We start from the raw sequence: 12,062 nt of genomic DNA, 5'->3' as shown, positions 1-12,062 counted from the left end.
CAAAGCAGCTGAAAGTCTCTTGAGGTCCTAAAAATGTGACCAGAGGCTCCTGCTACCAATTTGTTCATTCCACTGACATTTGAGTATTTACTCTGTCAGGAATTGGGATCAGAAATGAGGAAGACACAGATTCTGCCTTGCAAGCTCACAGACAAATTAGTGAATGGACAAATTAAAACAAAAACACAAGAGAAGTAAGAACAAACTGCTGAAGAAGTAGAGTATAGCACACTAACTCTTAGTGGGAACTAGGGAAAGCTTCATAAAGGAGATCCCTTTTTTTCACTGGGTTTTGAAGGCTTAATAGAAGTTTCCTGGTGAAGAAGAATGAAAAGGGGGTGGGGGAAAGAAAAATAAAGGGCATTCCAGGCCAATAGGAAGGATTTAAACATGGAGTCTTGAAAGATTCCTGACTCAGAAAACATCTTTAAAATTCAGCAGATATTGTGATTCAAAATATTATTATTCAAAACAATATTTAATATAAGCTTTAGATCTAGAGAAAAAAATGACTCTATAGGTAGTGAATACTCTTGTCTGTTTAAAAATATGTACCTGCTTATTTGTTGGTTCATACTTATTTATAAATGTACTCTCAATGTCTCTTCGGGACATAAATGTAAATACCTGGGGACCCTCCTGTGGGGTTTATTTCTTTAGTGCTGAGGGGTAATCCAGAGGCTAGCTTCAGCCTCCACATCATCCTGTCCTTCTGGTAGTTTAAGGATGAGGGCAGAGGATGTGAGCATGGGCTTCATGCCACTTCTGTATGACCTTTGACAAGTTTCTAAAGTTCTCAAATCTCGGCCTTCCTATCTGTATAATGGAGTCAATGCCAGCAATCCTTTCATTCATTTGTTGTGAAGATGCAGTTGGGATGGGAACAATGTAAGTGCCGGTGACTGTTACTTGTGGTCCCGATGGGAATGAAAGTGACAACAGTGTCAATAAAGAAAGTAGACAGTATTCTGGATGTTCTCAAGGTCGAGAACAGATGTCAAAAATACCTACTTAACATTAAGTAAAAACATTTTAGGAGCTGTATAAATTTCTGGATGTATGTGCAAGTTTATGTGACCATAGGTAAAAATATTCAGTTTATCTACACACATTTTAACACTTGTATACAAATGGATGAGGTTTTTTAAAAAGCCACAATTTTATTTGTATGTGTAGGTTTATAATCACTTATAACATATATAAATGTCTACATGTTCTTGAATATACCTAATTCCTGAAAGTGAGTTATTTGGAAGGTATTGATGTCTATTTATGAAATTAGTAGATTTAAATTGCATAAAATGAAAGTAATAATGAATATAATGGTTTTTTATTGCTCAAAAAAGAGAAGGAGAAAAACCTTGCTCTTCTAGGTCATTCTTAATTTATTGAGCCTATATTTTGTATGAATGTATTGAACTATTAAACTTAGTCCCAAACAAGAAGTGGTGATTAAATAATGCACCACCAGCTTACCCAAAGGAAGTACAAATACTACTAACCAAAATTTTTATTTTTATTTTTATTTTTTGGCACCAGGGATTAAACTCAGGTGTGCTTTGCCCCTGAGCAACCCCAGCCCTTGTTATTATTATTGTTTTTCTAAAAATTTTTATACAGGTTCTTGCTAAGTTGCTTAGGACCTCACTAAATTGCTGAGACTGGCTTTGAACTCCCAATCCTCCTGCCTCAGCCTCCAGAGCTACTGGGTTTACTGACCTGTGCTACCATGCCAGATCCAAAATAAATTTTATTTGTCCTAATTATTTCTCCCAAGATATGTGACTGAGATGCTAGTTTTAGATGGTTATTTGACAGCATGCCAAATGTCATAGAAACATTATCCTATATTTTAAAAAGTGACTTTAAGGGAAAGAGATGTATTATTTTAATCACAGTTCTAAGAAGTATTTAATAGTACTGCAAGTGATGGCATCAAATCTCATGAGAGGCTGACTGTATGGATAGGAGGTTTTCAAATTTGTAGTGTCTCTGGGCTCTGGGGTTAGACTGGTGCTGTCTGTATCAAGGTCTCTACTTGGACCATGATAAGCCAATTAAAAAAAATCCTAGTACCAAAGATTCTTGCTGTACTGACTATATTTAAAACCCTTGCAATCCCTGGATGGCTTTGGGAAGAGGGTATGTGCATTATCTGAGGCCAAGCTGGACCAGTTCTCGCTCAGTCCCAACCTCTGGACTCTAAAACTAATCTCTTTTCTGCATCTAGACTTTTCCCTTCAGAATTGGCCTTGTGCAGATCTGTCATTGATAAGAAGGTTCAGACAAGCTAATGCTTTGAAAAGTAAGACAATTTGCAATGTTTCTGGGAATACCAGTGGTAGTTGACTAGACTTGAAGTTGCTTTGCCTAGGTTCCATTTTATCCTTAACCACATGTAGCTATGCAATCTTGGGCAAAGACTGACCATTCTAGCCTCAGATGTCTCATTGCAAATGTTTGTTTTTTAGGGGATGGGTGAGTAGGAGTTGGACTAGGACCATCGGGGTTGTTGTGTTTTGTTTCTGAGGGACACTGAGAGTTTCATTTTCCTGTGGTATAGACTCAGCATAGCACCCCCTGCTTTTATCATCTCTTTATTCCAAACTGTGAGATGGATGTCTACGATACAGACAGACTTTTGACCTAAGAGATTAAGACACTATGCCAACGGAAGGAAGTGATGTCTTTTGTCTGGGTAGTTTTTATGTCCAAGAATTTTATGGGTGGGAATGTCTACATTAGGATCATCTGCTGATCTTCTTGTAATGTACCCATATCCTACTTGATATTCTAGATACACAGTTTTGCTTATGAATTTTGTCTTCTCCTGGATGACAGTGGTATCCTAAGGTTTAGCTTCCTGTATCTAGACTCTCAGCATTGCTCTTTTAAGAGGTGTATACTTGAGGTACTTAGCAGAGGAATACCCTGCTCAGTCATGGGAAGTATGTGTAACTTCATCCAGAGCATGAGTGTAAATCCAGCTAGAGATGCTCTCAAAATTCTTTGGAGTCTTAAAATAGGAGAAGGGTGCAGAGATTAGATTGAGGTCTTCAGACAACAAGGGGTAGCAAACTAAGGGGATTGTCTCTACTGCCCACAATGGGTCCTCCAGCTGACGTGGGCATTACAACCACCTGGAGGGCTTATTGATGCTCAAATTATTGGATTCTGTACCTTGCATTTCAGACTTAGTGGACCTGGGGTAGGCCCGATAGTTTGCATTTCTCATAATCTCTTAGCTGGTGCTGAAGCAACTTAGTTGGTCCTCATTTTGAGAAACCAGTGTCCTTACAGCTTCTTTGGTTCTCTTTAACCTTCACCACCAGAAGACTAGGATGGGGTTGTGAGATGATGGCCAGTGTATTACATGGGGTTGCAGTTCTGATGATGGTCAGAATGCCATAACTTTCCTACAGGGAACAAGGCCCAGGCCAGATTATAGTCATTTCCTGCTCATGGGAGGAAAGTAGAATTTTAACTACTTACTGTTCCTGAGGTTGTGTCCATTTCAAGTTAGGTCATCTGGTTGGGTGGCTTCCAAAGAACCAGCATCACACTGATAGCAGAAGCACACACAAGGAATTTGTTAAAAGTACCAGTTCTTGGTCCCTGCCCTGGGATATTTTGACTCAGTGAGTCTGGGGTGAGTCCTTGGAACCTGTGCTTTTAACAATCTCACCCTTATAATTTGATCCATCAAATTTATTTGTCCAAAGGATTCCTTCTCATGGTCACACAAATGTTCACTAGTGCACATCTGTTTTAAGTATCTTTCCCAAAATGCAGAGTGTTCCCTTGGTTAGGGGATTAGCAATCTTTTAAAGGAAGCACACCCAGTCTTTCTTTCTTTTCTTTCTTTTTTTTTTTTTTTTTTTGGTATGGGCATTGAACCCAGGGGTGCTTAACCACTGAGCCACATCCCCAGGCCTTTTTTATATTTTATTTTGAGACAGTGTCTTGGTAAGTTGCTTAGAGCTTCACTAAATTGCTGAGGCTGTTTTTGAACTCGAAATCCTCCTGTCTCAGCCTGCTGAGCAGCTGGGATTACAGGCCTGCACTGCCACACCTGGTACACCCTGCCTTTCTTGGTTTAAAATTTTCAACATCAGAGATGGCAGTGCTGGTAGAATGGGGCCTGTAGTTTAGTTCATCCAACAGGCTTTTATAGGCACTTAGGTCTTCTAAGCACCGTTCCTGTGTACACACAAGTGACCAACCCCACCACTGCAGAGGAACCAGCTTTCGATAGCCCCGTGTTGCAATCATCTCCACAGGACATCACTGTGTATCTGCTCTGGAAAGGCATGGGGGTGTGCTCTTGGGATAAAAAGATAAGCAAGAGATAGTTTTTGCCCTCAAGGAGTCCACAATTTTGAAATCTAATTTCAGATGGTGAGATATGTGCTATCAGCTTACATATGTCCTTTGGCACATGCAACTGTGCTAGTATACACACCTTTAGCACATGAACTGGTTTGGCACAATGTGCAAGGGATTGCCAATCATCCTACACACACACACACACACACACACACACACACACAGAGTTGGGGGCAAAAAACCCCCAATATCTTCTTTAATAGCTACTAACTCTAGCATCGTCTGCAAAATTTTATTTTAGACTGCAAAACATAGTTTCCTTTCAAATTTTCCATTATGCTGTTGTTGGTACTCTATTCTGGAGTTGGTTTACAGTCCAATGGAGGAAAAAAACGATGGTATTTTTTTTGTATTAGAAGAGGAAAATCCCTCTTTTTTATAGAGGTATAAACACTATATTAAAAGTCTTTATTATGAATAAAAAGCCAAACATATTTGGTTTATAATTATTTGTTAAATGAAATCTAAATTCATATATTTCATAACATTTATATAAAATGGATGCTTTACATTAAAATTCATGTAATGCTACCATTTCTCCAATTTGTCAGTCACCATCAAAGGATGCTCAAGCTAGTTATGTTTTTTTTTTTTTTTTTGAGCTAAATATAGTGAATCATATAGTTTGAAGGCATTATCAGATCTCTTTGCTTTTAAACAAGAGAAAGTGCTCTGTGGAAATTGTGTCTCTCATTTTTAAGGTCATTGATTGGGTTAAAAAGGCAAATGCCTTTTTTCGTTGAACTTCCTTCAATTAAGCCATTAACCTTTTAAAATAAGTGTATTCAAAAATCTATCAAAAAAAGCTAAATGAGATTTTAACAAAATCCTGACAATTTCAGCTTAAACATATACACAGAAACCATATGTGCTTAGGAAGAAATATATACACACAGGCATTGTTTACAGAGTGTGTTTTTATATTTGGAAGACACTGAAGGAAGAGTTATTCCATACATACATTATCTGAAATGTACATTCAGATAGCCCACATAGATTTTACATGAAGAGACAGGGATATCTCTATCCACAGTAAGTAGAGAGACAGACAGACAGACAGACTTCAAACTTGCACTTGCAGTGTGGGTTTTTTTTTTTTTCCTCATCTCCGGGTACTGCTTTTCAAAATTGCCTCGGGCTACAGAACAGCACCTCAGATCCCCAAGGCCCACTGCCTGGCTCCTAATAGCCACTCTCCATCTGTGTCACATGAACAGCTGATGAGATCGCTCCAGTGTCTGTATTTTGGAGAGCACATCCACCCAGGTTAAAATGCTAGGGTTGCCAAGGAGCAGTCAGAAGCCATTAGTGTGGGTGAGAATTTGCCTTGCAGCAGTTCCTTGGCATGGTGGAAAGCGTGTGCACGCGTCCCTGCGTGAGCCTGTGTGTGTGTGTGTGTGTTTGTGTTCTGGTGCAGGCGACCCCCTGGTATACGTGGGTGTGCAGGAGGGGAGGCAGATGAAGACTGGACTCTATATATCCAGTATTTGGAAAGTCAAATGCCTTTTGTTTCCCTGTGCACTGATTTGTGCTTTCACTATTTGGGGTTTCTTTTTCTCTCCCTCTTTTTTTTTTTTTTTTTTTTTTTTTTTGTCATAACAGAAGGCAAAGAAAAAGAGAACAGCAACTTCGGGGTCATGCTCTAGTGTTTGGGCAGATGGAAGGGAGCTGCTTTGCCTTGGGGCAGGGTGGTTGTAATGAAGTGGCCTGTCAGTCTGTAAATAGTGAGGGTCATCTCTTCCATGTGATGGAGGGTATCGCATTGCAGTGAAAATGGAAATGTCAATAAAATTAATCTGCCAGCTCTTTGCTGTGGTTTTTCTGCTTCTCTGGTCAGAGAAGGTTGAGGGTGTTTTCTGTGAGAAAGGAAAAGAACAGGTACAGGGAAGCCCACAGAGCAGACCCAGAAGTTAGAAGGCCAGTGACCCAGTGGGCAGGAAGTCTGTGTTGTAGCACAGTCCGGGAGTTGGGAGCAGGTCTGGCAATGAGCTGGTGGATCTATAGCATTCCTCGGGAAGCTCCAGAGCGTCCAGCTCAGGCTACATTGAGCACAGAGTTTATTGTTTTAGGCTTTCTTGGACAAGGTTTTTACTTAGCATGGGATTTATGGCATTTACTGCTAATGAATGTCTATTCTTAAATTACAAAAACCCCCACCTCAGCGCAATTCCCAGATGTCCTTCCAGGACCCTGGCTTCTTAAACACCAGCAGGGAGCATAAACTCTCCACTTCTCTGTTTTCCTCTTTCGTGTGGCTCCAGGCTAATGATGTGCAAGGAAAACACAGCCATCTATAAAGCCCCAGTGCTGTCCCCGTATTCTTCATTTATTTTGCATTTGATTATGCCACAAGTCGGATCTTGTTTCTTTCCTTTTTTTAAAGTTATTAGTTCAAATATTAATGTAGGGATATGGCATATATTGCTGCTCTTGATTGATGCCTTCCCAAAAACAGGAAGACGTGCTCGTATGAATTTTAAGAAAGTAGGGGTCCTGCAATGCCTTGCCAGAAGAGTTTTTCAGATACATAATTTAGATGCCCTCCAGGCAGGCTTTCAAGGCATTTTTGCCGGAGGGCAAGAAAAAATAACTATGACTGTTAAAAGTAAATGATTTTTGCTAATGCACAATTAATGCCAGAGAAAAGCACAGAAGAGAAAGATGTTGATAGAAACTTCTGATTAAGTGAGCACCCTACCTTGATGTGTATCTTTTTTCCCCCTCATGATAATGATCAGTGGTGCAGAGAGCTAAAAGTTTTCATGTCATGCAAATGCCTAGTGCAGGGTCATATGAGGAGTGTGCAAATGTGCATGCTTAGGAGGTGACAGTTCTAGGAGGGGCTGAGCAGGCAGTGCGTTATGTGCAATCAACAGTGACACAGTTACTGTCACCTATGCAGGCAGCCTAGAATATATAGACTACAGAACATTTAACTTGATTACCCTACAGTATGTGTTCACTCTGGGCATGGGGATGCATTTCCACCGAATGGGTTTTCTGATGGCGGTTTTTCCACATTGGATTCCATAATTGACAAAGAGCTACTGCACTGTGTCAAGCACACAATTATAATTGAATTAATGATATGGGCGAGTGTGAGACACACAAAATTAACATTTGAAGAGGCCTGGTTTAATTTTGTCTTTTACATATTTGTGTCTCCAATTATACTTTAATGAAAGAGAATATACCCGCTTAATGGATTTCTTTCAACAAGCTTAGCTGAGCTCGTCATTAGCGGCACATTGTTGTTGGCACTCTTACTACGTTTTCTCTAATGCGTTTTCATTTCTTCCTACTAGGGGACGGTTTAGACAACAGTGTAGCCTCACCTGGTACGGGTGACGATGACGATCCAGACAAGGACAAAAAACGCCAGAAGAAAAGAGGCATTTTCCCCAAAGTAGCAACAAATATCATGAGAGCGTGGCTCTTCCAGCATCTCACAGTAAGTCAAGATGAAAGAGAGAACAAAGTTTTTGTCGTTTTGCTAAGTTCTTCTAGCGAAGTATATGATTGGTTTAAAAATTGAGTGCCTGTTTTTCTTGAAATCTGATGACCAACTGAACAGTTAAGGTGTTATCAATATTACCATGCAGAGAGCACCATCTAATAGGTATCGGGGGTTTTGTTTTAAAAGGCCACCAGTGGACCTTACTCAAAGTGGTCAGGGGTCCTAAACAGTATATAGGAGTAAATTTGTTCTTTATACTGAGACATATGAGAGAAACCTCAGAAAATGCAACCACAATCAAGGGAAATGTCTGGAAGGAGCTCACAAATCCATAAACATTGCTGATTATTAACAAAAGCTGTCTCCTCCAGGAGGCAAAAAGAAAAAAAAAAAAAATAGCATCTTGCCACATGCATGTCCAAGCTCACAGTATCAGGTGCAGCTTTCCTTGCTGAAGTACTTTACAAACATGCCGTGTATTTATATAACAAATGCTGAAGGGTTATAGGCACTATAATGCCTTTGTTTGTAAGGTGGAAATTAAAGATTTCTTTTTTGTTGTTCATGTCCATTATCTTAAGAGCTAACCCTGTTCACTTCTGGGAGAGGATTAACTATGTGCAACACTTTTAAAGTAACAATTTATCTTTATCCTCCTGTTTGCAATAGGTTTTATGTGTCAGTATATACTGTTGACTCTTAAGACTCTCGTGACAAAAAAATGACAATATACTTTTACAGAGGAACTAGGAATGCTTACATTTTATTGTCCACTTGGAAATTCTGAGAAAATGGTAAAAATTTCAGAGGATGCTTCTTGACATAATATTGTTTTCAGACCATTCTGTTTAGGCTAATGCTTAAAAACAGAGGAGCGCGTTGGAAGCTGAAGGTCTTCTTTGATTATCCAACTTGTGTGTCGCCATGCTGAATGACATTAGTTACAGTGTCATGGGTCCAGGACAAGGTTCCACTTTTATTTATGATGGTGGCTGCTGATCTGCTCTTCTCACAGAGCTGCAGAGGGCAAGGGGTGGTGTGGTGGTAGGGAGGGAAAAGTGATAGATTCACATTCCTAAATCGGCCATTTTGATGTAAGGACATTAGTAGCAAACTAAGGTGTATCGATCTGGCCCGTGGTGTCAGGATTAGCTGGGGGAACCAACGAGGCTGCCGTGGTAGTGGTTATTCTTGCCTTGCAGCTATGGCCATTTCAAAGGTCAGGGCCCTGCACGACTCGGCTCAGAGGAATTAGACAGAACATGCGGTCTCTGGGCTGATTACTTAACCAAAGACAAAATAATGAGTCCTAAGCAAATACTGACTAATTGAAAGGGCTGTAAATCCATTACATATTGGTCAGGGATAATCAGGAGTATTTAATCACTTTTATCTATTCAGGAGCACTGAAGCTGCAACAGCAAAGCCCTGAACCTTGCCATGTGGTTATTATTCTCATCATTATCAAAATTACTTCACAGCTGTTCTTTGCTACATCACCTCAGCTGGAGATTTACTAACCTGTAAAATGTTTTTAATTTGGAAGTCGAGTGAGTGTGAGGGGAGGATTTTCTCATTTTTAACCCGAGGTTTGTTTGGTTAGAGTTGCAACTAATACAGACAGGGTAGCCGCCTACGGCAGGCGGGCTGCCTTCTCCTGACCAACTCACCTGACTGGTTCCTCCCCATCTTCTATCATGCTCCGCCTTTCCTGATTTAAAATAAAGACTTGGACACTTGCTTTTCCAATCAAACACCTGCATGTGTTCTCAGCCTCTCTGTCATCCAAACCAGTGTCACAGAATAGCAGAACCTAGAGGATTTGGCTGCTCTGTTTACAAATGAGGAACCTGAGACCCAGAAAGGGAAGTGACCAGCTGAAGGCCAAGCTGAGTCCAGGACCCGAGCTTTCCGAATCACCAACTCATGTATTTTTTCACCATGTTATGATGACTTTGCTAAACTCATCATCATCTTTAGCAGTTACATATAAATCTCACAACCCTGCCATCCAAACACTCAGAGTCAAAGGAGGGAAATATGGAGAAGCCAAGTGCTGTTTTCTTTACTTGATTTTAAAACTTCCTGTTCCCCCAGACTTTCTGAATAGAGAAGATTTTCTGTTCATCTTCCATGAGTTGATTCTCACATAGAAGTGTCAGGAGCCTCAGTGGTTTTCTGGCCTTGTCCTAAGGAAGTCTTATCTCCCATCACCCTGTCAGGGAATGTGCCACCATGCACGGTGGCCACTGGCTGAGAATTGTGGTTGAACAAAGATTCCAGGGCATTTGGTTCTACTGTGCTGTGAACCAATTGTAAGAAGTTATCCTCACTCCGGTAGAGCTTTCATCTAGTTAAATGTGTACAAGGCTTTGTGCAGAATTCTCTGTGCAACTAAAGTGTTTAATGAATGCCTGTCCCTGTGGTGGGGGTGAGGGTGGTAGTGGACCAGACTCAAATAACCAGAGCCCAGGAATCAAGAAACCTGCATTTCAAGTTCAGTTACAGGCTGAAACGCCGTTAAGTCCATTGAGTTCTCTGGACCTTCCTCTTCCTCATTTTCCAATGAAGAGGGACACAGGGACACGTTGCAGCATCTGTAGACTCCTTTCCTACGCTCCTACTTTCTGGTGCTGCTCAAGGGACACTAGTCAGAGCCAGGCTGTGCCCCAACCTCTGCCACCCTTTCCTCTCCTTTCCTCCTTTTTACTGTTCACCAAGTGCTTTATTTTCTCTTCCCCACGACCTTCTTTCACAGCTTGGCCCTTTCATTACTTTCTCCCACTAGCCTTGTCTCCCATCCTCCTTATCTTTTCTGCATCATCTCCCTGTATCTTAAGGAAATTCTCCCCAGCTTTCTCTTTGAAAATGTTTTCCCTCTTCATTCACACTTCACTCCCACTGCAGAGAAGAGGTTCAGTAACTTTGATGAGGATGGTCCTGTAAAACTTTTACTTTCCAATCTTAATGAGCTGAAAGATTTACTCAGCTGTAATTCTGAGCTCAGAAACCAAGAATAGAGAGCCCTAACTAGCGACATGTTAATTTAGACTTCTTTTCTTACATGCACTAACAGGCATGAGGAAGTCCTTGGAAATAGAGATGCCCCTGTATATTTTTCTGTCATTTAATTAATTTCAACTTTCAAAGTGAAATGTTGGCTAGAGCTCACTGAAAATAGATGTAGTCTAAATTATTATTTCATGTAAATTTCTTTACAAGTGCATGATTCAATGTGCATTCCTCCATTATTAGTCTCTTTAACATTATTTCAAACTGGTTTGTTCCCTTTTGTGCAGTATGACCTGTTCTTGTATTACAATAATCCCCGATGTACCCTTTTTTCTTTCTTTTTTAAAAAAGAAGCTAATTGAATTATCTCATTATTTTAATTTGTTAAGCAAATGTATTTTGCATCTCAGGATGTGTTCTTAAAGAAGGGGGCTGCTAAGGCTTTGCCCCCTGAATGGGCCATTGGCCCATTTTGACATTCATGCATTCATTAACTAGCAGAACATAAAAGAACTCTGGTTGTATTTTTTTTTTTTTTTCCAAACACCCAACCAGCATGGAGCAACTTTTTCCAATAAGCCACAGGGGTCTCTCTACATATGTTCTCAACTGCAAGCTATTGTCACCTATTCTGAATACCTCAAAAGGCCCAGAGGGAGAAAAAAACTCACCTCAACAAAGGCCAACTGTAGCAATTGTTAAGTCTTAGTCTCAATATGACAAAAATCATTAACCTTCGTTTTTTTCTTGGAAGAACAAATTCCACTACAACTGTAACAGTTAAAACAATCTCTGAAATTCCTGTGTACTACCAACTTTAGGGGGAAAAGGGTAACAAACCTGTTGATAACTGATTACATTGAAGAAAATATTTAAATTCAAAGTGGAATTTTAAAACAGGCTACATGATGAATCAAAGAGTTTCCATGTTCAGAATCAAACACTGAATTGGCTTAATTTGAGTTTCCATAACTACTTGATAGTTTCTAACCACCTATTTCCAGAATATCTTTAAAAAATAAAACTCCTTTACAAAATTCACAATAATTTTAAGGAAATAAATTCATGTATTTTTTTTTTAGAAATTCAGTTAGCAAAGACATCGTACATACCATTACCCACTTCCATTGGTCAACAGCTCTGCCTGGCTTCTCTGGCTAAGAAATCTAGAGAAGATTGGAGAAAGAATCTGCAAGAAATGTATGTG

The 12,062-nt window shown here is 40.0% G+C and overlaps 1 protein-coding gene across 6 annotated transcripts in view; it reads left to right on the top strand.

Moving 5' to 3' along the window:
* MEIS2 (Meis homeobox 2) overlaps positions 1-12,062 on the top strand; it is a 200,333-nt gene that overhangs the window by 52,123 nt on the left and 136,148 nt on the right. For all 6 annotated transcript variants that reach the window (XM_079125960.1, XM_079125962.1, XM_079125961.1 and 3 more), the window contains one exon: positions 7,692-7,837. In XM_079125960.1, the coding sequence (XP_078982086.1) occupies positions 7,692-7,837 (146 nt within the window). The remainder of the gene's footprint in view (positions 1-7,691; positions 7,838-12,062) is intronic.

Source organism: Sciurus vulgaris (assembly GCF_902686455.1).
Source record: "Sciurus vulgaris genome assembly, chromosome: 2".
NCBI classification, from domain to species: Eukaryota; Metazoa; Chordata; class Mammalia; order Rodentia; family Sciuridae; genus Sciurus; species Sciurus vulgaris.
This window is presented reverse-complemented; position numbering and strand designations above follow the sequence as displayed.